This window comes from Rhinichthys klamathensis, unplaced genomic scaffold (assembly GCF_029890125.1).
Source record: "Rhinichthys klamathensis goyatoka isolate OS25496 unplaced genomic scaffold, OSU_Roscu_1.1 h1tg000229l_1, whole genome shotgun sequence".
NCBI lineage: Eukaryota > Metazoa > Chordata > Actinopteri > Cypriniformes > Leuciscidae > Rhinichthys > Rhinichthys klamathensis.
Genome location: NW_026606753.1, coordinates 86,475 through 109,016, shown reverse-complemented (window position 1 = coordinate 109,016; position 22,542 = coordinate 86,475). Strand labels below are relative to the sequence as shown.

The window sequence follows — 22,542 nt, the reverse complement described above, 5'->3', positions numbered from 1 at the left end:
ACCTAAGTTGTTTTGCTTCAGTAACGTGATTTTCAGTATCTGTAATCGCTTGGTCGTGCCTTTCAGACTGGCTTGTGACGCATGACGTACGGCTTACATTTACGTCATCACGTTCTTCCTCCTTCCTTTCCCCCTTAATCAGCGAGGTAAGAACATGGCGCATCCTGTTCTTGTGCATTTTAATCAAGTACCATCTACACTAATGTCAAATGCGTTAGGTTTGCTTAGTGTCTCAAGACTTTGTTTATATGTTCATGAAAATATATGTGGCTATATTAGTGCCGAAAACCCGATGCTGTTTGATAAGCGCCTTATGTCTGTTTAGTGTTTATCGGTTAGCCAGACGTGTAGGCCGAGGCAATTACAAGTCATTCATTAAGCACATTGATATTAAGCCATGTTTGTCTCATTATGACATTAGTAATGTTCAAGTAGCATTAAAACAGAATTAAAATTCAAAAACACGTTAACGGTACCACCCGGGTGTAATTGACTAGAATTCTAATAGGTTCCACCGGGTTTGTACTAGCTATTAGTTTTTCTGTTTTAATAAGTGGTATTTGTGATGGGCAGAATATGCTTTTGCTGACCGCTTTGTGCTCGTTTTCTTCAGAATGAAGACCATTCTCAGTAACCAGACAGTGGACATCCCCGACAACGGTATGTTAAATATCATGCATCCCGTCCTTACCATTCACACACTTCTCGCGTATATGGTTTAGAGAGTTTTCTCTTTATCCACTCCATGCCTTCATGTTTACTAAATTGTGTCTGTTTCCTTACAGTCGAGGTGTCCCTCAAGGGCCGCACAGTTACAGTGAAGGGACCCCGTGGCGTTCTCCGCCGGGAATTCAACCATATTAACCTGGAGCTCAGTCTGTTGGGCAAGAAACAGAAGAAGGTTTGCAGTCTTGATACATACTGTACCGCCAACTCTTTTAAGAGCAATGGGTAATGGGGTGCTCTCTTCATTAGCTCAAAACTATGGCACTGTCTGCCCTCTAAGATTAGGCATGAGGTAGTGTGTTTAAATCTTCCCTTTAAGCCCACTTTTTTATGGTATCTTATATTGGATTACTTTTTAATTGTTTTATTCTTTACTTTGTTTATACTATACTGGCTGAAGTTATCTGATCAACAGGAAAAAATAACCATGTAGTGTCGTGATGGTTATGTTTGTTTTACATCTTCTGAACATGTATATTTGTCTTGAAATGGTCAGTTGAGGAGACCAAATATTAAATATTTGCTAAAGTTCTTCTGACATGTCAGCTTACTTTTTATATATATGTCATGAAGGGGAAAACAACAATTGACCTATCTGTAAGCCCCGCCCCCTTAGTTACTGTTGCTATCTCGGACTAACAAACAGAGTTGCTAACTGTCTTACAATGACAGCTGTCAGTGTGAAAACCTTGTCCCAAGATGTTTTTGATAAATTTTGGACACAGAATGACCACCTCTCGTCGAGGAGCATTCAAGTGGGGCTAAATATGCCATGGAGGGATGTATAAAAGATTTTAAAATAAATATGGTAAAGATTAATTTGGAAGCGAGTGATTAACGGCAGATCACAATGCAAGCAGGATAAGCCTCATTTTACGGTCGCCACGATCGCAGATGGCTGTTTTTGACCTAGACTGTACATGACGTGAGAACAGTAAGTTATTTAGGTTAGTATGTTAGCATGGACTCACTAACTTTTAATTGTAACAAAGTATGAGTATGACAACCAGAAAATGAACGTTTCCGTCTTCATTGGGATTGGATTGAATCCTTAGGGAACCAGGTTACTGCTCTCACTTCATTGATATTATAAATACCCATGCCTATCCTCTCAGGCACATTGTTTTACCATTTTTGTAGCTTAAACATAGGCTTGGGTATCGAGTATCGATTGGAACCGGGACTTGCTTTGCGATTTTCCCGGAATCGTTCAAAAGTTTAAATTTCGATTCCTAGTTTCGATTCACAGTCCGCCGACCGGATGAAGAAACCGCTGAACACCAATGAAGAAGCGTCCACCAGAAGTGTTGGCATAACCAAGCGAAGCAATTCGAGAGTCGTCCTGTGCTGCGTTCACTTCAGACGCGAATAGCGCGTCAAATTCGCGCCTACCGCGTCTATACGCTTGAACACTTTGAATCCATTCGCGCGTCAAGAGCGAAATGACGTGTGTAAAAAAGGAGTATTCGCGTCTATATAACCAGACAAACTGAAAAGCGGGCCTGTCCCCATTCGCGCCGCAGAAATTGTTTACGCGCGTAACGCATCTTTGCATTGACTTAACATTGAAATCACTCGCGCCAGACGCGAACGCAGCATCAAACCAAGGCATGGATATGTTCCAAAAGTGCTCTCAACGGCGTTCAGAGCACAGGTTATTTCGCTGGTTGCTCTCTCCTCGCCAGATGACAAAGGTTTTACAAGTTGTTTTTTATTGTTTATTTGCTATTCTGCACCAGGTTAGCCCATCAGTGGAAGCACAGTAACATGTTTAAGTACCTGCAGCATCATACATCATGTGTAAATGTGCTTTCATGAGGTTTTCAAAAATAAAGCTCTCTTGAGGAAAGTGTACCCCTGTGAAAATATATTCATAATTTATAATATTTATATTCAAGTTCATAGATTTGATATTTATATTGTAGTTGAAAACAGCCCTGTGAGAAATTCATAGTAAAGTTCATAAAAAGTAAAAGGTTAAAAGTTAAAAGTTAAATTAAAATTGATGAAGAAGGTCATACTATTTCCTTCAGAAAGACCGTTGGTTAGCTAGCTAATTTAAAATATCCTAAACTTTTTTGACCCTGCCTCTTAAAAGAATCGGAATCGAGAATCGTTAGGAACTGGAATCGAAACAAGGAATCGGAATTGGAATCGGAATCGTTAAAATTCAAACGATACCCAACCCTACTTAAACACCATAAAACTGATAAGAGCTTCGGATGTTCCAATGTTTCTCTATGGCGCTGAAACCTAAAGATGTTCGAGTTCCGGTCCCGTGCAACTGATACTCAACTGCCATTGGCTCATCTGCGTTCAACGGGAGGGGCTTACCGATAGGTCAATTATGCTTGCAGTAGCTCAGGTGACATTGACAATGAAGTTTTGTTCTGAATACATGTGATGCACACGTAAACAAATGTGAATCAGAATCTGAAATCAGATTAGATTCATTTCGACAAATGCGTGCATGTAAACATACCTTTTTAATGTGTGTGGACTTATAGTGGATGATCTGTGTTTGTTTTAGCTGCGTGTGGATAAGTGGTGGGGTAACAGGAAGGAGTTGGCCACAGTCCGCACCATCTGCAGTCATGTCCAGAACATGATCAAGGGGGTCACCCTGGTAAGTAAACTCGATTTTGTACATTCGTACTCAATTCTATATGCTCATTGTCTAAAGCAGCTTTAAAAGGACTGTTTTAGTGTCCTACCCTATAATCTCGTTCTAGTTATATTGAAGAGAGAAAGATATGGACTATTTGATGTAATGTATGTTTCATTTGTTCTCTAGGGCTTCAGATACAAGATGCGATCTGTATATGCCCATTTCCCCATTAACGTGGTGATCCAGGAGACTGGCTCTTTGGTGGAGATCAGGAACTTCTTGGGAGAGAAGTACGTCCGTCGTGTTCGCATGAGGACAGGTATGTGTAAAGGCTTTTCGTCTGAACAAGACACATAAAGTGCTGCCTTGGTGGACAGTATACAAATGGCTGAGGGCGGAATTATGCTAATACGGGACAGTCTGTCAGTGGTCGTGGGCGGAGCCGTTTGGAAATCGTCAGAAATTCCAAACGGCTTGATTGAGTGTTTAGACTTTTTGAGGATTAAAAAAAAGGATTTTTCACTGTATGGTGGTTGTCCACACACTGCAAAGACACATTTATATGCAAACACCATATAAAAGTGAATTTTGCATCCGATGACCCCTTTAATTCTGCTGCAGACATGCCTGGTTACAGAATTAAGGTGTTTTGTTTTTTGGTAGGTGTGGCATGTGCAGTGTCTGCTGCTCAAAAAGACGAGCTGGTTCTGGAGGGTAATGACATAGAGCTGGTGTCAAACTCAGGTGAGCATCATTTTAAGATGTTCTGTGCCAACATATAAGCATGACTAGAGTGCAAACCACTCAAACCATTGAGTGGTTTTCATTATTTTAAACCACATGATGGTCTGTTTGCACATTAAATGGTCTATGAATTCTGTTAGCATTAGTACAATTTGAATTTTATTTCAAATTAACAAAGACAACTTGTATTCACTAATAGGTCCTATGGTTTCTGTCACAGTGTTTTAGGTAATCCCAGTATTGTGCGCAAAGATGTTGTTTTTGTGATTGAGTATGTACATGCACACCAATATGCTAAGTTTATTGAAATAATCTGAATTACCTGTTTACATGCAAAGCAATAACCTGGCAATGCAACTAAATGGCATTTACAAGACTATATTATAAAGACAGGCGATTGCCTGGTGGTGACGAGCGTAAGCATTCATGTATTTCACTGTTTATTATGCTAGTTAAGATGTTAAAGCATTTTAAATCCAAGAGTAAATAAATGATCAAAAGTGACTTAGCCTTTTTTTTCTTTGCCATTTGTTTGTCCTAATTTATTTCAAATGGTTTGTCTTCCTTTACTGGACTCGTTGTGGCAACCCTTAGCCTAAGCTGTACCCTCCCTCACCCTGTCTGTGCTAGATCCGAGCAACCCGGTTTCCTCTCAGAGTTAATTTGTCATTACCTACCGGTCCTGATTTATGTATTGTTTAGATTTTTCTGAATTGGACAATTTTAGCCTCCTTTCCCCCATCTGACATCCTTAACCCTTGGTTGCTTTGTGATTGAAGAGAATGTTCCTGATTGGGTTGTGTGTGTGTGTGTGTGTGTGAGAGAGAGAGAGAGAGAGAGAGACTGGTTATGTAAGTCTAGTGTGTGTGCATGCCTCACCTCCCCAGCCTTTCTTGTTTCAGCGGCCCTCATCCAGCAGGCAACCACAGTGAAAAATAAGGATATCAGAAAGTTCCTGGATGGTATTTACGTCTCTGAGAAGGGCACTGTAGTGGAGTCGGAGTCGTAGAGAACACGAGAGGTTAGACTGAGACCGCCGCGCAGGGCGACAGAAGCTGCTGCTGTCCCTCGCCTTTCTATTGGCTTTTCTGTGCTAGGTTTCCTGCTTTTTGTCCTTGAAATGTCTCCTCTATGTTGTCAGTTTTCATGTGTCATCTCTGCCAAAGTGCCAAATTTCAAATGATGCGATGTTTCGAATGAATTAACCATCTCCTGCACACCTAACAGCTTTACTTCACCCCATCTTTTATAGGGCTTTATTGCACGTTCACATTGATCCAAGCATGAGAATACTTCAAACGATTTAGTCCACAGCTTTAACAACTGGCTAGGTTTGCATGTTACATGACTGATTTCTGTACAGCTCTTACAGCACATGGGAGTTCCTGGGTGCACCACCTTGTCATTTAAACTGGTTTGTCTTTACAATTGTTTTTGTCTCTTCTTTTTTTTTTCATCTCCCATCAGCTGCACTGATCCAGCAGGCCACCACTGTGAGAAAGAAGGACATCCGGAAATTCCTTGATGGGATCTATGTTAGTGAGAAGGGCACAGTGGTGGAACAGCAAGATGACTAAATTAGTCTGTAAAATCTGTCAATAAAGACCAACTCTCATTTTTCAACAACATATACTTGTGCAAGTGTTTTTGTTAGCACAATTTGATCATAAATCAGTGACCGGTTGTGGAATGTGATGGGGTTCGTGTGTAGCAAAATGTGGGCTGATGCAATCTTATCTATTATAAATAACTTTAGTCATAACTTTTTATTTGTTTTATTTGAGCTAAAACTATATTGTATCTGATCAGTAACTTATCAATTAATGTTTAAAGCTTTCAATGGTACTATAACTGTTACCATTTTACTACATTTTTAAAAGTCATAATTGTTCAAAAACAACTCCAATTCATAAGTAGCGTCAATATTACTGTGGAATGTTTTTAAACAATTTATTTTACTTGCATAAATATCAAATGAAGAACCTTTTATGCTGCAATGGTTCATCACTGGGTGTGCATTTTCCTGTGTATCAATGAGATTCAGTCCCATTAGTATGAAATATGGGAAAGAGCCTAAATATATATATTTTTTTAAAGTATTTTGGGTCAAATCTAACCAATAGGTACTTTTTTTTTTTTTTTTGTCTGTCAAAACAGACCAAGGCCCATATGTAAAAAACCTAAGAATGGGCTGAAGTTTTGACTCTTTTTAGTAAGAGTAGGAGCTATTTATAAAGAAGCTAGAGGTGGCAGTCCACAGCATATTAAAAACAACTAATTTAAATGAACAACCCAAGAACGATAGATTTCAATTATTTAAATCCAATGGTATATAAACAAGAAAAAATAAAATCAAGGAATGAAATCACGATACAAGTTAATAAATAAAGTGGGGGAAAAGTCAAATCTAAAGAAAGGCCATTAAGAGAATACTGGTAGTAGTATAAAATTGAGTTCCAACAACTCTTATCTTGACTATCAAGCTTGTATCGTTTTATTAACTCCCTGTCATCATAACTCCAGTACATTATATCATTATAGGAAAAAGTGTCTGCACTTTTCTGCTGCCATCTTGTTACTCCTAACTAGATTAGGATACCTCTCCAGCACTCTTAAATAAATTAGGAGCTGAGACCGTCTTAACACAGAAACTTTTATGAATCATACTTAAGTCTAGGAATGAGACTAAAATGAAGTCACAGAATTGTGACACACTTAAGACAAATTTACTCTGAGCTCCTTTATACAAATGGCCCCTGAATGCATTATGAGGGTTAGATTTGTCACTATTATGCATTTAACACGGGAGCCATAAATAATCTGTAAATGATTTTATGATATTTTGATATTTATGTTTTGAACATACATAGACTATGGAAACTTACATTCCAGAACATAAAAAAGTCTGGAAATGTTTAGAGAAAAACTACATTATAAAAAAAAGATTAAAATAAATAAGAGAAACAAAAATGACATTTAAATAAGAAAAGTTAAATAAATGTGGAAATAAACATATTTACATACATACGAATACATCTAACAGTACAGTGCTATTATGTGTAAGAAATGTGCTTATTAACCTAATGGAAAGTAAATATTTATTTTCCTAATAATTATAATATTTTGTATTAATTGTCTTATATTTTTTAATTGGACCTTTATACAGAAACAATAGATGCCTTTTAAAAATTTGAGAATGGAGATCCCTCGCACACGGATTGTATAAAGTTTGGGGTCAAAAAGTTTCAGGTTCATTTTCATCTTTACAGAAAGCAGTTTTCATTCAAATTAATTTCTAATAACAGCTAGGCATCATATTTTTATATATATATTTATATAAACAATCATATACGATACCTCTAAGTATGATTTAGTTTGTTATACAATATTTGTTGCAATGAATTATTATTGTATTTACAATGTGGAGTATCAACACACCAGCCGAATCTTATCCGCGCGTTTGTGGTTTGTCTCTCTCTTCCTCCATCTGCGCTCCGTCATCACGCTGCGCCTGCGTTGAGTATCATTGGCGCCAAAGAGGACTGGAGAAGCACTACTGTCCCGCAATCTGTCCAAAAATAAAGAAACGATATTGACACATGCTCAAAAATGGTGAGTGGCCTTATCAGTGCACCATCTATATAAAAAAATATGCAATCAGAGACGAGCTCAATGCAGTTAATAAGGCTGTTTGGATAAAGAAAGAGCAGTTAGCTCAAACTTGCAGCCTTTAACGTTACGTGTTTGTTAACAGACCAGAGCTACAAAAAGAAAAAAACATACAAAGGCTATTCATGAACTTGGCAGTCCATGTTTACGTCATTTAGTATCACGAGATTATTTGTTTAAGTCTGGTTCGAGCAACATTTAAGCATTTAAAAAGTGTGGAGAACTTAACGATCCAAGTCGACTGTATCCCAACAGACAGGCCAATATGAGCTGTTGTGTTACTGTATAACAATACAGCACAGATGTCTGTGTTTTTGGTATCAACGAAGCACCTGCTTCCTGTTTGTTATTGTCAACTTTGAAACGTAAACATGCAACTGAACAAACTCAGCCTGGGGTTTCTATGGTAGTTGCTCTGCGCAGCACGTTTAAGAATCCATGTTATTAGTAATGGAACTTATGTAAAACTGCATAAAATGTTTATAGTATATTTTTCTAATTCACTTATGCTCATTTCAGGACATCCGGAGGTTTTTTTCGTCCACCAAACCTGCGGCGTCCAAACCTTCAAATGAAAGCACCAGCACTGATGAAGAACAGAAGAAGAAACAGAAATCAAAAACTAAGGTAGAACAGCGGTCTAACGTACATTTGTCATTTATTTCCGTGACAGGTCTGTGATTGTACTATATCTATTAATATATCTATTAATATGAGATGGCACCTACAATATAAGTTAATTCTCATATTCTCTTTATTAACATGAATTTGCATGCTGATGTTTAATGCATCCTGCAGTGTTATACAATAACTCCTTTTCTCTTTCTTTAGATCAAAAGTCCCAAATCTGATGAGAAACCCACTGGAAAACGAAAGAAAAGAATCATAATTGATTCAGGTTTGTAAACGGCATTTATCAAGTATTGGTACAATTATGATGATGACCATTATGTTCACTTTGTTAAGACATGGTGGTTATTGAGGATTAAAAATACCCTAGACCAGGGGTTTTCAAACAGGGGGCTGCAAGGAAGTGCTTGATTGTCTGTAATAAAAATTACATTAAAGTAAATAAATACAGTACTATAATGAGTTGGGAAAATTTTTATAATCTAATTTAATAGAAACTAAATATTTTTCCAAAAAAAACCCATCTCCTTAACAGTCTTGGAATCTGATATCACAATATTTCTCTCATCTTATCGTAGACTCTGAGGAAGACAAGAAGGAGAAGAAGACCAAAAAGAGCACTAAAGAGACACCTGCCCCCACAATGAAGAAACAACCAGTAACTTTCGTGTCTGATTCTGGTGAGGGAGTCGGCGAGCAAATTGCCTCATGTATAATATAATGCTGTGTGAATATGACGTGTATATCACAATTTGTATTCCTTTTTTTCTTTTCTTTTTTTTGTCCTTGTTTTATTTTTCCAGATTCAGATGATACATTTGTGACTCTGAAACCGCACAAACCTAAAGAAAATGGAACTGCTAAAGGCAAGACGGTCTCAAATTCAGGAAAAGCAAAACAAGCGAAAGTTTCCCCTAATAAATCTCCAATCAAAGCCCCAAACACGATCTCAAAGGGAGGTGTGAAGAGTTCTCAGCCCATCGTATCAACAAAGGTCACACCAACCCCACCTAAACTGAAGCCCACCTCAGTAATGGCATTCTTTGGGAGCTCAAGTGTTCAGAGGTCAGAGAAGAAAATGGTGGCCAGTACCAGCGCCAAAAGGAAGGCAGTGAGTAGAGAGAGTGAATAAAAGTGTGTGTTTGCGTGTGCGCTTAATGTGTTGAAAAATTCAAACTCATCAGTGTTCGGTCTCTTCCAGCCCACACAGGAAACTGATGAGTCGCTCAGTGATGAAGCCATTGCAAAAGAACTTCAGATGGATGAAGACATTGAGGTTGGTTTAGGACACATGACAAATGCACGATAATGTACCTATATTAATCAGAATTTGGTCATATAAAAAATGTACAGTATTATGTTCTATAATCAAGGACATGAATCATGAATGAGAGTTAATGAGCTGAATTATAATTCAGAATTACTAAAAATGAATTGAACTAATTGTCAAGCACAAAAGATTTCCACAAGACCATGCAAGCGTGAATCTTCATGACAATAGCTTTTTCAGAATAAAGGCTTATATAGAATATACCTTAATCTGAAAATGCATGTTAATGTAGTCACTTTTTCATATCTAGTTTATTATCATGGAGAAATTGTTAATTTTCTGTATGTATAAATAAATGCGTAATGCAGAACCTGTTTGTGTGTGTTAGTTGGAAAAGCAGATTCATGATGATGAGGAATTTGCAAAAACATTAGCCATGTTGGATGAAGCTCCCTTACCGAAAAAGGTTGGTGAGCTGGATACATGTCTAGTTTGTCTTAACTCTATTAATATTTGAAAACCTTTTGTCTGCATAATCAAATGTCCACAAAAATCACGTGGTGTGGCCAACGAAGCCATGTTTTTTTGGTTTGTTACACAATTCTTTTTGTTTCCTAGGCTCGGGTAGACTCTCTCTCCCCTTCCAAGAGCAGCTCTCAGGCAGTTTCCTCAGACACCAAACCTAAAAAGGACCCATCGCCTAAAACAAGTCCTGTGAAGACCAGCTCCAAACTGGCTCAGATGAAAAAACGACAGGATGAAGAGGATGAGCAAAGGAAAAGGGTTGAAAAGAAAATGAAGATCTCTCCTAAGAAAGAGCCCATCTCACCAGCTAGCTCAGAGCAGGCAGCTACGCCCAAAACAGGAAGTGTTTCCACGGGAATGACAAAATCAAGAAGTATTTCCACACCTAAAAGTGAACCTAGTAAAACTTCACCAACAAAACCAGAGGTATTTAATTTGCATATGCTGCTTGATTCAGGATTGTTTTATATTAGAAGATATTCGAAAAGACAATGTAAGATTTGTTATTGTGTTTTTTTAAGGGTATTTTAAGTTTTTATTTTGTATTTATACAATGCTTTTCTATAAATATGGCCTGAAAACCTCTAGTGAGCAAACCTTTGTCTCTAATATTTCAGAATACAAGTCCTGAGGATCTTGAGAAAAAACGGGCAAATTCATCAGCCTACCGTAACTTTTTGAACAGAGAAGGACCACGAGCTCTGGGGTCTAAAGATGTACCACAGGTAAAAACACCTAAACCACTCATGTTGACAACTGAAGGCCTATCGTCTCATTGCTATTTATGAATATATTTCAGGAATCAAATTATACTTGACCTTTAAAGGGGCTAAATGTAGAATTCAGAAACTCCAGTTATTAGTGACACCAGTGGCCAGTAAGTGAACTGCAGCCACCAACTATTGCCTGTACTCACGCTCGTGCACACACTCCGTAATGTACAAGAGACTGAACGCGATTCAAGGCCCTAAGATATAGGGATGTCCCGCGTGACGTCACGCCATTTGGAGCAGCCATCTTGACGGAATAGAAAATGCTAAACCGCCGGTGATAATACAGCTCGTCGCGAAATATTCCTATCATGCCCGAGCGATGCTGTGCAGTTGGATGCGATCAGATACGTGATCATACAAAAGGAATATCAATATACCGAAAGCTGATCTTGTATTTTATTTTACACTTCTTATAAATCGTTAGAAACACAGGTTGAGACAACAGTCTCAATGACAGTTTATCATATACTACATTGACAGTCAGTGTCACTGTAGTATGATATTTACAAGTATAAAAAAGTATATAAGCATATTATTTCGTTTTTCTTGGATCAAACTAGATTCAACAAATTCATTTAAGATACACTTAATCTTGTTGGTGATTTTGTTTTGTGTTTATCCCTGTAAACTCAGTTTAAAAATTATTACAGGTACTATAATTTGGTGATAAAAATACATTGACCAACCTTTGCGGTGATGATTGAAAAATCCTTCCCCGCTGGCGTCCAAATCAAAGAGTTGCTGACCCATCCGGGCTCGTGATACCGATAGATAGCCTGCTAAGCTTTTGTATGCTTTTAATGAAGCTCTGGTGCAGCGTGATGGGAAGTGATGGGAAGTGAATAAGGTAGCTGTAAATGTCACCGAACTCAATGTCAGGAAGTTTTTCTACACATTTAATGCCTGTAAAAAGAACTTGTGGTGCTTCATATGGATCTATGATTCCTAATTCCTTTATCTTCCTCTTTTATATTTCTTTTTGTGATGCTAATAATAAGTGCGATGACATGACGTGAAGAGTTAGCTGACGGCCGCTGCGCTAATAATAGATAGTGGTGGGGGGGAAAAATCGATTCTGTTCAGTATCGAGATATTTTGCACACGCAATTATATCAATACTGTAGCGCAAAGTATTGCAATATTTAGGCTAATTATAAAAATAATTATACTAATAATTATATTATTAGTATAATAATATACTAAAAATATATATTACCCACACAGCAATAGATCTATTACCACTGAGTAGCCGACGGATGTATTCCGTCAAAATGGCTGACACGCGGCTAGGGATCACGTGACTGGGAGATCCCTATACTCACGGCGAAGTTCTTTTTCATTCTTCGCTTAGAAGCAATAGTTGCTCCTGACCGTACATTTAGGTAGTGCAGATTCTCGGTCTTAGCGCTATTTTATGATAAAGATTTAGTAAGCTTTGTAATATATTCTAATTGCTGAACTAATGCAGACACGCTTTTGGCAGATGTCCTTGCGTTAATTAGCCTAAGGATGGCGCTCAAATGTTGATTGACAGGCTTTAAATACACACAACATACGCATAGAATGCTTTCTTAAAATTGCTTTAAGAATTTCCTCAATTCCGGTGAGGAAAAGAAAATCATATCTATTCTCAGAACAAATATTAAACAAAACATAACAGAACTATATCAAGGCTATTTATTTGAGCATGTTTAAACTAAACGATTTTATATAGGATTTTGTATATTTCATACTTTCATTAATTTGATATGCTATTCCAAAAAAAGTAGAGCAGTGGAATGGAAAAACGCGTTCTGTTTGAACGGCCTCTAACATTGTTCATGTCACTGTTACTATGAAACAGCAAAGTTTTTAATTTTAATGTGTTGACATTAGTGGCCTCCATCTTTAAGCTAACATTAGCTACACACTTTCTCGCTGTAGAGAACTAAAGAGAGTCTCTCGGGAGGGCACGTAAACGCCACAATCCTTTCGATTTTCCCGGAAAACGTCCTGAGTTCTCCACATAAAAATTAGTCTACAAGCTTTTATAAACAGCCTAGGAAGTCGGGGAAGATCTCATTTTTTTAAAGTTTCGTTACTAGCTGTTTATGCATTGGCAATAAAAAAGCGATTAATACATGAAAATTCTTACATATAGCCCCTTTAAGCTGCTTAAACAATGTTATGTGCATGTTTTAGGGAGCAGAGAACTGCCTGGAGGGTTGTGTGTTTGTGTTGACTGGTGTGTTAGAGTCTATGGAGAGGGATGATGCTAAGTCTCTAATAGAGCGATATGGCGGCAAAGTCACGGGAAACGTCAGCCGTAAAACCAATTACCTTGTTCTGGGACGAGACAGTGGAGTTTCAAAGACTGAGAAGGTCCTAATTTTTATTATTTCTCTTTATTCGAACTTGACTTTTCTGTATGCTTCTTTTTCAATGTATTTATAAATTACCCTTTTAATTTTATTTTTATTTATGTTTAGTTTAGTTTTATTTTAACATTATGTGCTAACGTAACTTCAATGTCTATCCTTTAGGCGGAGAGTTTTGGCACTAAGATCATTAATGAAGATGAGTTGTTGGAACTTATAAGAACCAAACCAGGCAAGAAGTCTAAATACGAGATTGCGGCAGAGGCAGAGGTAAAGTAGCTCCCATCAACCCTCCTGTTCTTTCACTTGCACTCACTGCCCACTGGAGCCTCACAATATTTAACTAAATAAAATCGATATTGCGGTATATGGTATACGATATTGGTGTTTATTCAAAGTCATACTGCGAAGGGTGACATTTTATATGAACATGTGTCGTATTGCTACTGCTGAGACATCCAGACACATTAGACTCTATTGCTAATAGAAATGCTTACTTTTAGGGGTGTTTTTACACATGAGGTCACTCTTTACAAGAACCAACTAACACTTCGAGTTACAATACAAATATTTAAGTCTTTAAAATCTTCCCTTGTGTTCAAAGCCTTGTGCTTTTCACATCAAATCCTCAACCTTTTATTTTGGCAGAATATTGGTATACCATTATTTTGAACCCCCACAAATGTTTACAGTTTTAACCAAAGCCCTAAATAGATGGTTCATACCCACAAAGTCTTCAATGTAAAATGTTATTTTTCAGCTTTTTAATATTATTTTTTATTTCTATGCACTGCCTAACGAAATCACCCCAATCAATAATTATTTCCAAATATAGCTATTCAATTGATCTGGTCAAAATGTTCTGTATTTTTTCATTTCGCAATATATATTGCAGCAGAAAAACTAAATAACGCATACAAAGTATGTCCGTTTTTCTCCCCATATTGTGATGAGCTGTCTGTCTATCTTCTATATTCTAGAATAAATCCTCTAAGACAAGGACTCCAGACTCTAGAGGCAAGCCCACTCCTCCAACCAAGAAAGCCACACCACAAGGGCCCAGTCCCAACAAGAGAAGCCCTTCAGAGCGGAAGTCTAAGCCTGGCTCTGCCTCTAAATCTGGCACACGTGGGGCCTCTCGTTCAGAGGTCAAAAAGAGTTTGAGCTATGATCAAACCAAGACAGCATCCCCTGTATCCCACTCTACCCCACCGAATGATGGGAGCAGCCTGTTGTGGGTGGATAAGTACCGCCCCCGCAGTCTGAAGAACCTGATTGGACAGCAGGGGGATCAGAGTTGTGCCAACAAGCTTCTGCGCTGGTTACAGAACTGGCATAAACATCACATCGGCAATACAAAAGCACCACGTCAGTATTTAGAGTTTGTTCTTACTGTGTTCACATGACCGTTGATAATTGGGTAGCTGACATATAACCTATGATCATCAACATCAAGATTTTACGTTAAAAATATGGATTAGGAAATGTGTGTATTATTTTTATCTTTAATAGTTTTTCAACTTGACTAGTTAATTTAAAAAGGTCACATAGTATGAGAAATGCATTTTTTTTAAAGTACTACTAATTTCCCATATAGTCGCTCAATTAATATAAGGTAATATTAATTGTATAAGATAAGAATTGTAAATGTTGTTTTAGATGGTTTATATAGAGTTTAGCATGATGTCATACTGCGGCATCTGCTCAATTTCATGTCAACTACCCGTGTTGGAATGGCATACTACCAGTATGCAAGTTCTATATGCTTATAATACATCAATTCTACTTTTACCATTATATAACCAGAGTACAGTTTCCTGTAATGCAGTGCACTTGACTTGACCATGAGCATATGCACCAGATTTTACACTAAGAGTCACAGCATAATGTTTATTTTAATGGTGCATGCCATTCCAACCTTACAGAATGTGTTTATTCAAATGCACTGTTTGTTGTCATTGTCGTTGTCACAAATGTCATTGTTCTTGTCTCTCTCTCTCTCTCTCTCTCTCTCTCTCTCTCTCTCTCTCTCTCTCTCTCTCTCTCTCTCTCTCTCTCTCTCTCTCTCTCTCTCTCTCTCTCTCTCTCTCTCTCTCTCTCTCTCTCTCTCTCTCTCTCTCTCTCTCTCTCTCTCTCTCTCTCTCTCTCTCTCTCTCTCTCTCTCTCTCTCTCTCTCTCTCTCTCTCTCTGTGTGAAACAGCCAAATTTGGTAAGTTTGGGAGTAAAGATGATGGTTCTGGATTTAAGGCTGCATTGTTATCTGGTCCTCCTGGTGTTGGGAAGACTACTACTGCTGCTCTCGTCTGTGAGGTCAGTTCAGTCTCACTCATTAATACATATAGCATAATATTTAGTTTGACTGTGTTTCAAAAACAGTCTGTGAAATCGTTTTAAAGTGTTTAGCATTGGGTCAAGGATCAAGTCATTAGTGAATGATTGTAAATGCTGTGTCTGTTTTACAGTTTCGTTGCATTGGGTAAAGCATTAATAGAGTTCCATATGTGCTTGTAGGAGTTGGGTTACAGCTACGTGGAGATGAATGCGAGCTGCACCCGCAGTAAGAACAGCTTAAAGGAAGTGATCGCAGAATCACTCAACAACACCAGCATTAAGAACTTCTATACTGGTAATTAGCTTAATTAATAGCTAATTCAGCAGGTAGCATCTGTAAAATGGCTTGGAGTTAAACTTGGTGATTATAATATAAACACAGTATGTTTTTGTGTTTAATGGTGTCAGGTGCATCTCAGACAGTGAGCAGTAAACATGTCCTCATAATGGACGAGGTGGACGGGATGGCAGGAAATGAAGACAGAGGAGGAATACAGGTAGACGTATACACTCACATTCAATTGCATTATCTCTCTTTACCAGAGGTGGTGCTCAAGGAGCAAAAATGGTCATGATGGTGTTTAAATACTTAAGGTTCAGTGGCTGTGTGGATGGAGCACTAGCTCAGTATATATTATATACTGCCTACATTTTTTTAAATTAGATTCTGAAACGGTTGGCTTTGTCCACAATAAATGTTTCAAACTGTAGAATTCTACTTCTCATTGCCCTGGTATCATAGATACAAATAAAAATGGTGATTTTGGAATTTTTATTTATGAATTTGGAGTTTGACATGCAATTATGCTGTACGGGAAATAAAAGGTCAAGTCATTGCAATGTGGAATACAGTAATCCATTCAGTAAGCTCTGTTGAATACTGCTCATTTTGAGCAAATGTAGTTGGTCTTCTGAGTATTCTGTGCATACAGAAAATGTACACACTTTGCACAGTGTATATATTACATAGTGCAGCCTTGGTAAGAGTAGTATGCTATTCTGAACAGTGAACACCAGTGTTTTCAGAGAGTTATTGTGGTTTTTGACACTTGTGCTTTGCCCTTTGACCCACACAGGAGATGATTGGTCTGATAAAGCAGTCAAAGATTCCCATCATCTGCATGTGTAATGACCGCAATCATCAGAAGATCCGCTCGCTGGCCAACTACTGCTACGACCTGCGGTTTCAGAGACCCCGTGTTGAGCAGATCAAGGTACTCACTGGCATTTGAAATGATCGTCAGATTCAATCACTGTTGATCAGTCACACATTTGCTTATTTAGGTGGTGAACTAGAAATATTGCAGAATCTTAAGTATTTCTCATTGATTTTGCATCATATCGTTTAGAAACATTTAAGATATTAATATTAAAATAAATCCCAGATTTTCACTGGTTTTGAACCCTACTTTATATAATTGCTGAAAAATGTGTCATCACTGAAAAAAACACTTTATTTTAGAGTTTGTTATACGTGTTACATGTACTGTACCTACTATAGTAATAATAACGGTAATTTATGCATAATTACAAGCAGTTAACCTTATAGTAAGTACATGTTTTTAGTTTATTACTCAGTACTTTGTGTAATTCCACTTTACCAAGGACACTTTAACATAAAGTGTAGCCAAAAAAATCTTATTTTAGTAAAAATATTACACTTATTGTGTAAAGTATATTTTAAAAATGTTTAAGCTCCCTTTTTGCCCAATCAGGGGGCTATGATGTCTATAGCTTTCAAAGAGGGTCTGAAGATCCCACCCCCAGCACTGAATGAAGTAATCCTGGCGTCCAATCAGGATATTCGACAGGTATGATGTTAACAAACAAATCTGTTGCCTTTTATCACTGATTCGGAAGCCTGTGTTTTACATTGCAACATTTGTTATTATATTTCTACATCTAGATCCTGCACAATCTGTGCATGTGGTCGGCTAAAGACAAAGTCATGACCTATGACCAGGCCAAAGCTGATGCTAACAACGCTAAGAAAGACATGAAACTGGTACATGCGCACACTGTAAAATACATTATGCTCACTTTATGAGCATGGGCTCATTGATGACATGAGTAGACTGTATAGAATGAAAATATCTGTGTTTTGTTATGCAGGGTCCATTTGATGTGTGCCGGAAGGTGTTTGCTTCAGGAGAGGAAACCGCCCACATGTCTTTGATTGACAAATCAGACCTTTTCTTTCATGACTACTCTTTAGCACCACTATTTGTCCAAGAAAACTACCTGCATGTCCGGCCAGCTGCCGCAGGGTGAGTTTTAGACATATACACAATAGATAATCTCTATATTGTCCCAAATTTGGAAGATAATCAATATTTATCTCAATACATTTGCTCTTTGATCATTTAAAAATGTGTTTTATTTACTCCACATTAAAAAGACATGATGTGAATACATGATGTGATGCAGAATAAAAAGAAGATTAGACCTTTTTTTGAAGAACAAAGAAACAAATGACACATTATGTAGAACAAATGCAGATCTATTCATTTGTATTTACACCTAATGCACAGATCTATTTTGACATACGAAATTGACATTTTACAGATAGAATAGAGGATAGAAAAATATCAGATAGATAGAAAAATAAGCTAGACTTTTAACATTACTGCGATATTTACAGAGTATTACAAATTTGATCTTGTCAGCAGAATTATTGCAATAATAACTCTTATATTCCATGTATCGGCCAGCCCTAACTCACACCAACAGTTTTGTTTCATAAGATTTAAAAAAATCTTTTTTATCTGCAGATGAAAGCTAACCTGGCCCTAGCCAGATGAATTTCGCTCCGCCTAGCTTCACTCACATCCATCTGGAACCGATCCATTGAAATGGCGTTTCAGAAGGCTGGGCCTTATCAAAAATCCTTGCATATGATTGGATAAGCCACTTGTCTGTCATCTTTATCGACGTGCTATTTCAACCACTCACACCGAAGCCAACCCGTGACGCTGAAGAATCCGGTCGGGAGAAGGCACTGATCTATATAACATCGTTTCCACCAACAAAAGCCTTAAGAGCCGTTCTCTGATGTTCTTTTAATGAAACAATATTAGGTAGATTGGACAACACGGATGAAATCAATGTTAACAGCATCAATGTTAACGCTTGTTTCCTCGATGCGAGCCGCCATTGTTGTCTGAATCAGAACAGTCTCACGGTCGCTTCTCCACTACGTCACATCTATGAAACTCCCGCCCTGCGTCCTGATTGGCTAAACCATAAAGTTGGTTGGAGAAATCACTCTCAATGGAAGAGGTTCCAGATGGATGTGAGTGAAGCTAGGCGGAGCGAAATTCATCTGGCAAGGGCCAGGTTAGATGAAAGCATGATTGTATAATTGTGACATTTGATGTTTATTAGGGGAAATCTGAAGAATCATCTGGTGTTGTTGAGTAAAACAGCAGACAGCATTTGCGATGGAGATTTAGTGGACAAACAGATCCGTTCCAAACAGACCTGGTCTCTGCTTCCTACACAGGTAACCTCAGACTAATCCTCAGTCAACAGCTTTGAATGCTGTAGCAGCACCAAGATAATCATGAATAAAGTCATATTACTGCACAGATTTTTATCATAAAACTTGTTTACATAGTTTGTTTTCACTTAACTACTAAGGTTTTTCATATATCTGTGTGTATTTATTTCCAGGCAATTTATGCAAGCGTATTGCCAGGGGAACTGATGCGTGGCTATATGAGTCAGTTTCCAACCTTTCCCAGCTGGTTGGGCAAGTTCTCATCAGCTGGCAAACACAGCCGCATCATACAGGAGCTGGCTTCACACATGAGCCTAAAGTGAGAAAGCACACACTTCTATCTCCCTCTTCTTTCCTCCATGTCTGAGGTATGAAGTCTATAAACCTCATTTTCGCTTTCTTAAAAGCTTGCCTATTTCTTATCCTGCAGGACGTTAAGTAGTAAGGAAGCAATAAATCTGGATTACCTGCCATATTTGCGCTCCGCAATATTAGAGCCTCTTCAGTCCCACGGTTCAGAAGGAGCCAATCAGAGCGTGAAGCTCATGGATGATTATGACATCATTAAAGAGGATGTTGATAACATGATGGAGATCAGCACATGGGGTGGACAGCCGGATCCTTATTCTAAGCTAGACTCCAAGGTGTGTGTGGGATTTTCTTAGCATATTGTAGAGTTATCCTCCAGGACAAGAAACCGGTGGTCCAGTTGACAGGTCATTGCTTTGACAGATGCCTGCTCCATCTGAGTTAATTGTGTTTTAACAGGAAAACATCTGGAGGTGCTGTATGCCACACTTTATCCCCATCAGCTCTGTTTTTTTCCCTTTCTGCAGGTGAAAGCTGCATTTACAAGAGCCTACAATAAGGAATCCCATCTTATGCCGTACTCCTTACAAGTGGTTAAGAAAAGCCGTAAAGGTGCTGTTGACCCTGAGCTTGTGGGAGAGCTTGACAATGAATCTCAGGTCCAGGAAGAGGAAGAAGGCGATGGGCTTACCAGAGATGCAATGATCAAGGTAGATATCAAAACATTCACTTTCATTTCGACTTATATATCAGTTTTCCAATCACGTTAACTTAATAACATCTCATTTGGAGAACACTTAAAGGCATAGTTCACCCAAAAATGTAAATGATGTCATCAATACTCGGCCTGATGTTGTTTCACTTTTGTTCATCTTCTAAACTCATGAAGTTATTTTGAATGAAGTTTCGATTTCTGTCCTTCCACTTAAAGTCAACTCAACCAAAACTTTGATGCTTCAAAAAATGTAATCCATCCATGAGTGGATAAATCCCGAAGAGACATGATCGCTTTATATAATGAATAGGTTTAATTTAGGCTTTCAGCGCTTGCGTCATCATATTGTTCCAAACCTGTATGAATTCCCTTGTTCCTTGGAACATAAAAGGTGAATTTGTGAAGAATCTCCACTCCTTTTCATACAATTACAAAGAGACTGAAGCTTTCAGGCATAAAAAGAGGTCACAAAAGCACCATAAAAGTTGCTCTCTATTCCAAATCTTCTTAAACCACTGTGACTGGTTCATTGAGTCAGTGAGTTGAGAAACGGATCTGTTATGACTTCAGAGGAGTCTTAATAATTTAAAGAGAAAGCTTGGAACAACATGAGGGTGAGCTTGAGGGATAAATTATGACCTTTTTTTTCCTTTTGGGGTTAACTATCATTTCAAACAAGTATAGTTTGTTGCAAGAGGTAAAGTTTGTCAGAGAATCTGAGCCCACAGAATTCAAACACCCATCATTTTGAGACTACATATAACTTATTAAATATTATTAAAGTTATTATTAACTTATTCAATATTTTGGCTAATTTTATTGCGTACAGCACAACTGAGAGTACTACACTCTTATTAGTAGTTAGTAATCATAGCATATTTTACTATGTTCAAATTCAGCACAGAAAATGCAGAAGTAGCCTTTATATTCCATCAGCGCCTACATATAGGCAAAATTCCATTTATAAATCACTCAAAATGCTACTCCATTATTCACCAGATATTTTTTTTCTTCACTCTTACAGCAGAAGAAAGCCAAACCAGCAAAAGACGTCAAGCAAGAGAAACCAGGGGCTTCTGGGAAGGGGAAAGGCAGGGGTAAAGGAAAGGCCAAGAACTGAGATAAACATAGGAGGGTCTGAGACAGAAACCCTTACTCTCTCTGTTTTCATAAAGATGTGAGTGGCTGAATGACATCAGCTCTATAAACAGAACTTTTTTTGTCTGTGAGTCATACTTGTGCACTTCCTGAAAGCCATCACTCAGCTTAAGCTGCTTTCAGCAGGGGGACCAGGCGCTGGGGGTGGACCACACATTTTCACAGAAGTCACAATTCATCAAGCATATCAGACTTGACACATGCATCATACTGTTAACACATGCCGTTAAAGCTATATTCATCTTAAAGGTAAACAGTATTAAGGGCACTTAATGTCATCTCACTCATGTAACACCCATGACAAAATACATGAGCATTTTAATATATTACCTTCTGTTCACAATTATACACCCTCTTCCACTAAAGATGTGGACACCCACTGTACTTTGCTGCATGTCAGCTTAGTAATCACAATGTAAATATGTATCTGTCATATTTGCTTTTTTCCTTTGTTACTTTGAATACTTGCAGATATATAAATAATACCTTTCTTAGTGTTTTCTATGGCAGCACTTTTGGATCTAGACTTATAGAGTGTTATAAAGATTATTCTGTAAATTACTTAATGTGTGCTATTTCAAAAATTAAAACAAGAATTATGTTGTAGAGATGTATTGTGTTTGCTTGTCATAATTATCTCCATGGTTCATTCTTCTTGATGATGCAAATCACGAGTATTGATCATATTGGTTGTGACGCAGAATGGTAAAAACAGCTAAATTGCTGATATATACAGTATCTGGGTAAACAACTCAGTACATAGGTCCATGTATTTTATTTAACAGCAGTTAAAATTGCAGAATATTTAGTCTAACATGAAGGCTTTAATAGACAATTATTTACAGCAATAAAATTATGTATTTTGTATACAGGTAAATTTACAGTAGAAAAAGACGAATGTTGATTGTCATTCTAACGGACACAGTGAAGTGCTGATTTATATTTAATGCATCTGACAACATATACAAACACAATGTTTATGATTCATTACTGAGTTACAGTCAGAAAATACTTCTTTTATGATATCAGCCTTGCTTTAAATAGTTTCATAAACATTTTTTGCATGATTTATGATAACCTAAATGTGTAACTGAACCACACTTACAAATAATTCTGCTTAATGTGAGCTCTCACTGTTAGTTATGCCATAAGCTATGCCAGTTATATTCATATTACTCATACTGAAGACTGAAAATTAACGCACAATGGTACAAATCTATGCAGTGAA

At 37.6% G+C, this 22,542-nt stretch overlaps 2 protein-coding genes across 2 annotated transcripts; both read left to right on the top strand.

Moving 5' to 3' along the window:
- Positions 1-60: 60 nt before the first annotated feature.
- On the top strand, positions 61-5,706 carry rpl9 (ribosomal protein L9). The gene is made up of 8 exons (XM_056265162.1): positions 61-146; positions 614-660; positions 786-901; positions 3,257-3,352; positions 3,521-3,653; positions 3,998-4,078; positions 4,981-5,099; positions 5,546-5,706. Exons 2-7 carry the CDS (start codon positions 615-617, stop codon positions 5,085-5,087), a joined length of 579 nt encoding a protein of 192 aa, XP_056121137.1. The 5' UTR covers positions 61-146; position 614; the 3' UTR covers positions 5,088-5,099; positions 5,546-5,706.
- Positions 5,707-7,546: 1,840 nt separating this feature from the next.
- Positions 7,547-21,922, top strand: rfc1 (replication factor C (activator 1) 1). The gene is made up of 24 exons (XM_056265050.1): positions 7,547-7,690; positions 8,267-8,374; positions 8,579-8,645; positions 8,956-9,057; positions 9,181-9,488; positions 9,579-9,653; positions 10,036-10,113; positions 10,266-10,598; positions 10,790-10,897; positions 13,127-13,306; positions 13,468-13,572; positions 14,283-14,670; positions 15,503-15,612; positions 15,814-15,928; positions 16,042-16,130; positions 16,710-16,847; positions 17,349-17,444; positions 17,540-17,638; positions 17,746-17,900; positions 19,018-19,135; positions 19,306-19,451; positions 19,563-19,776; positions 19,969-20,151; positions 21,181-21,922. The coding sequence occupies exons 1-24, from the start codon at positions 7,688-7,690 to the stop codon at positions 21,274-21,276; spliced, it is 3,414 nt and encodes a 1,137-aa protein (XP_056121025.1). The 5' UTR covers positions 7,547-7,687; the 3' UTR covers positions 21,277-21,922.
- The last annotated feature ends 620 nt before the right edge of the window (positions 21,923-22,542 follow it).

What these genes read in the sequence shown, in the direction of transcription:
- rpl9 (XM_056265162.1), top strand. Translation starts at nt 615, where the DNA reads ATGAAGACCATTCTCAGTAACCAGACAGTGGACATCCCCGACAACG. An exon ending in AGTGGACATCCCCGACAACG is followed by an intron (nt 661 to 785) that starts GTATGTTAAATA and finishes GTTTCCTTACAG; the next exon opens with TCGAGGTGTCCCTCAAGGGC. An exon ending in TCGTGTTCGCATGAGGACAG is followed by an intron (nt 3,654 to 3,997) that starts GTATGTGTAAAG and finishes GTTTTTTGGTAG; the next exon opens with GTGTGGCATGTGCAGTGTCT.
- rfc1 (XM_056265050.1), top strand. An exon ending in CTGCTGCTCTCGTCTGTGAG is followed by an intron (nt 15,613 to 15,813) that starts GTCAGTTCAGTC and finishes ATGTGCTTGTAG; the next exon opens with GAGTTGGGTTACAGCTACGT. An exon ending in ATTCTAAGCTAGACTCCAAG is followed by an intron (nt 19,777 to 19,968) that starts GTGTGTGTGGGA and finishes CCCTTTCTGCAG; the next exon opens with GTGAAAGCTGCATTTACAAG.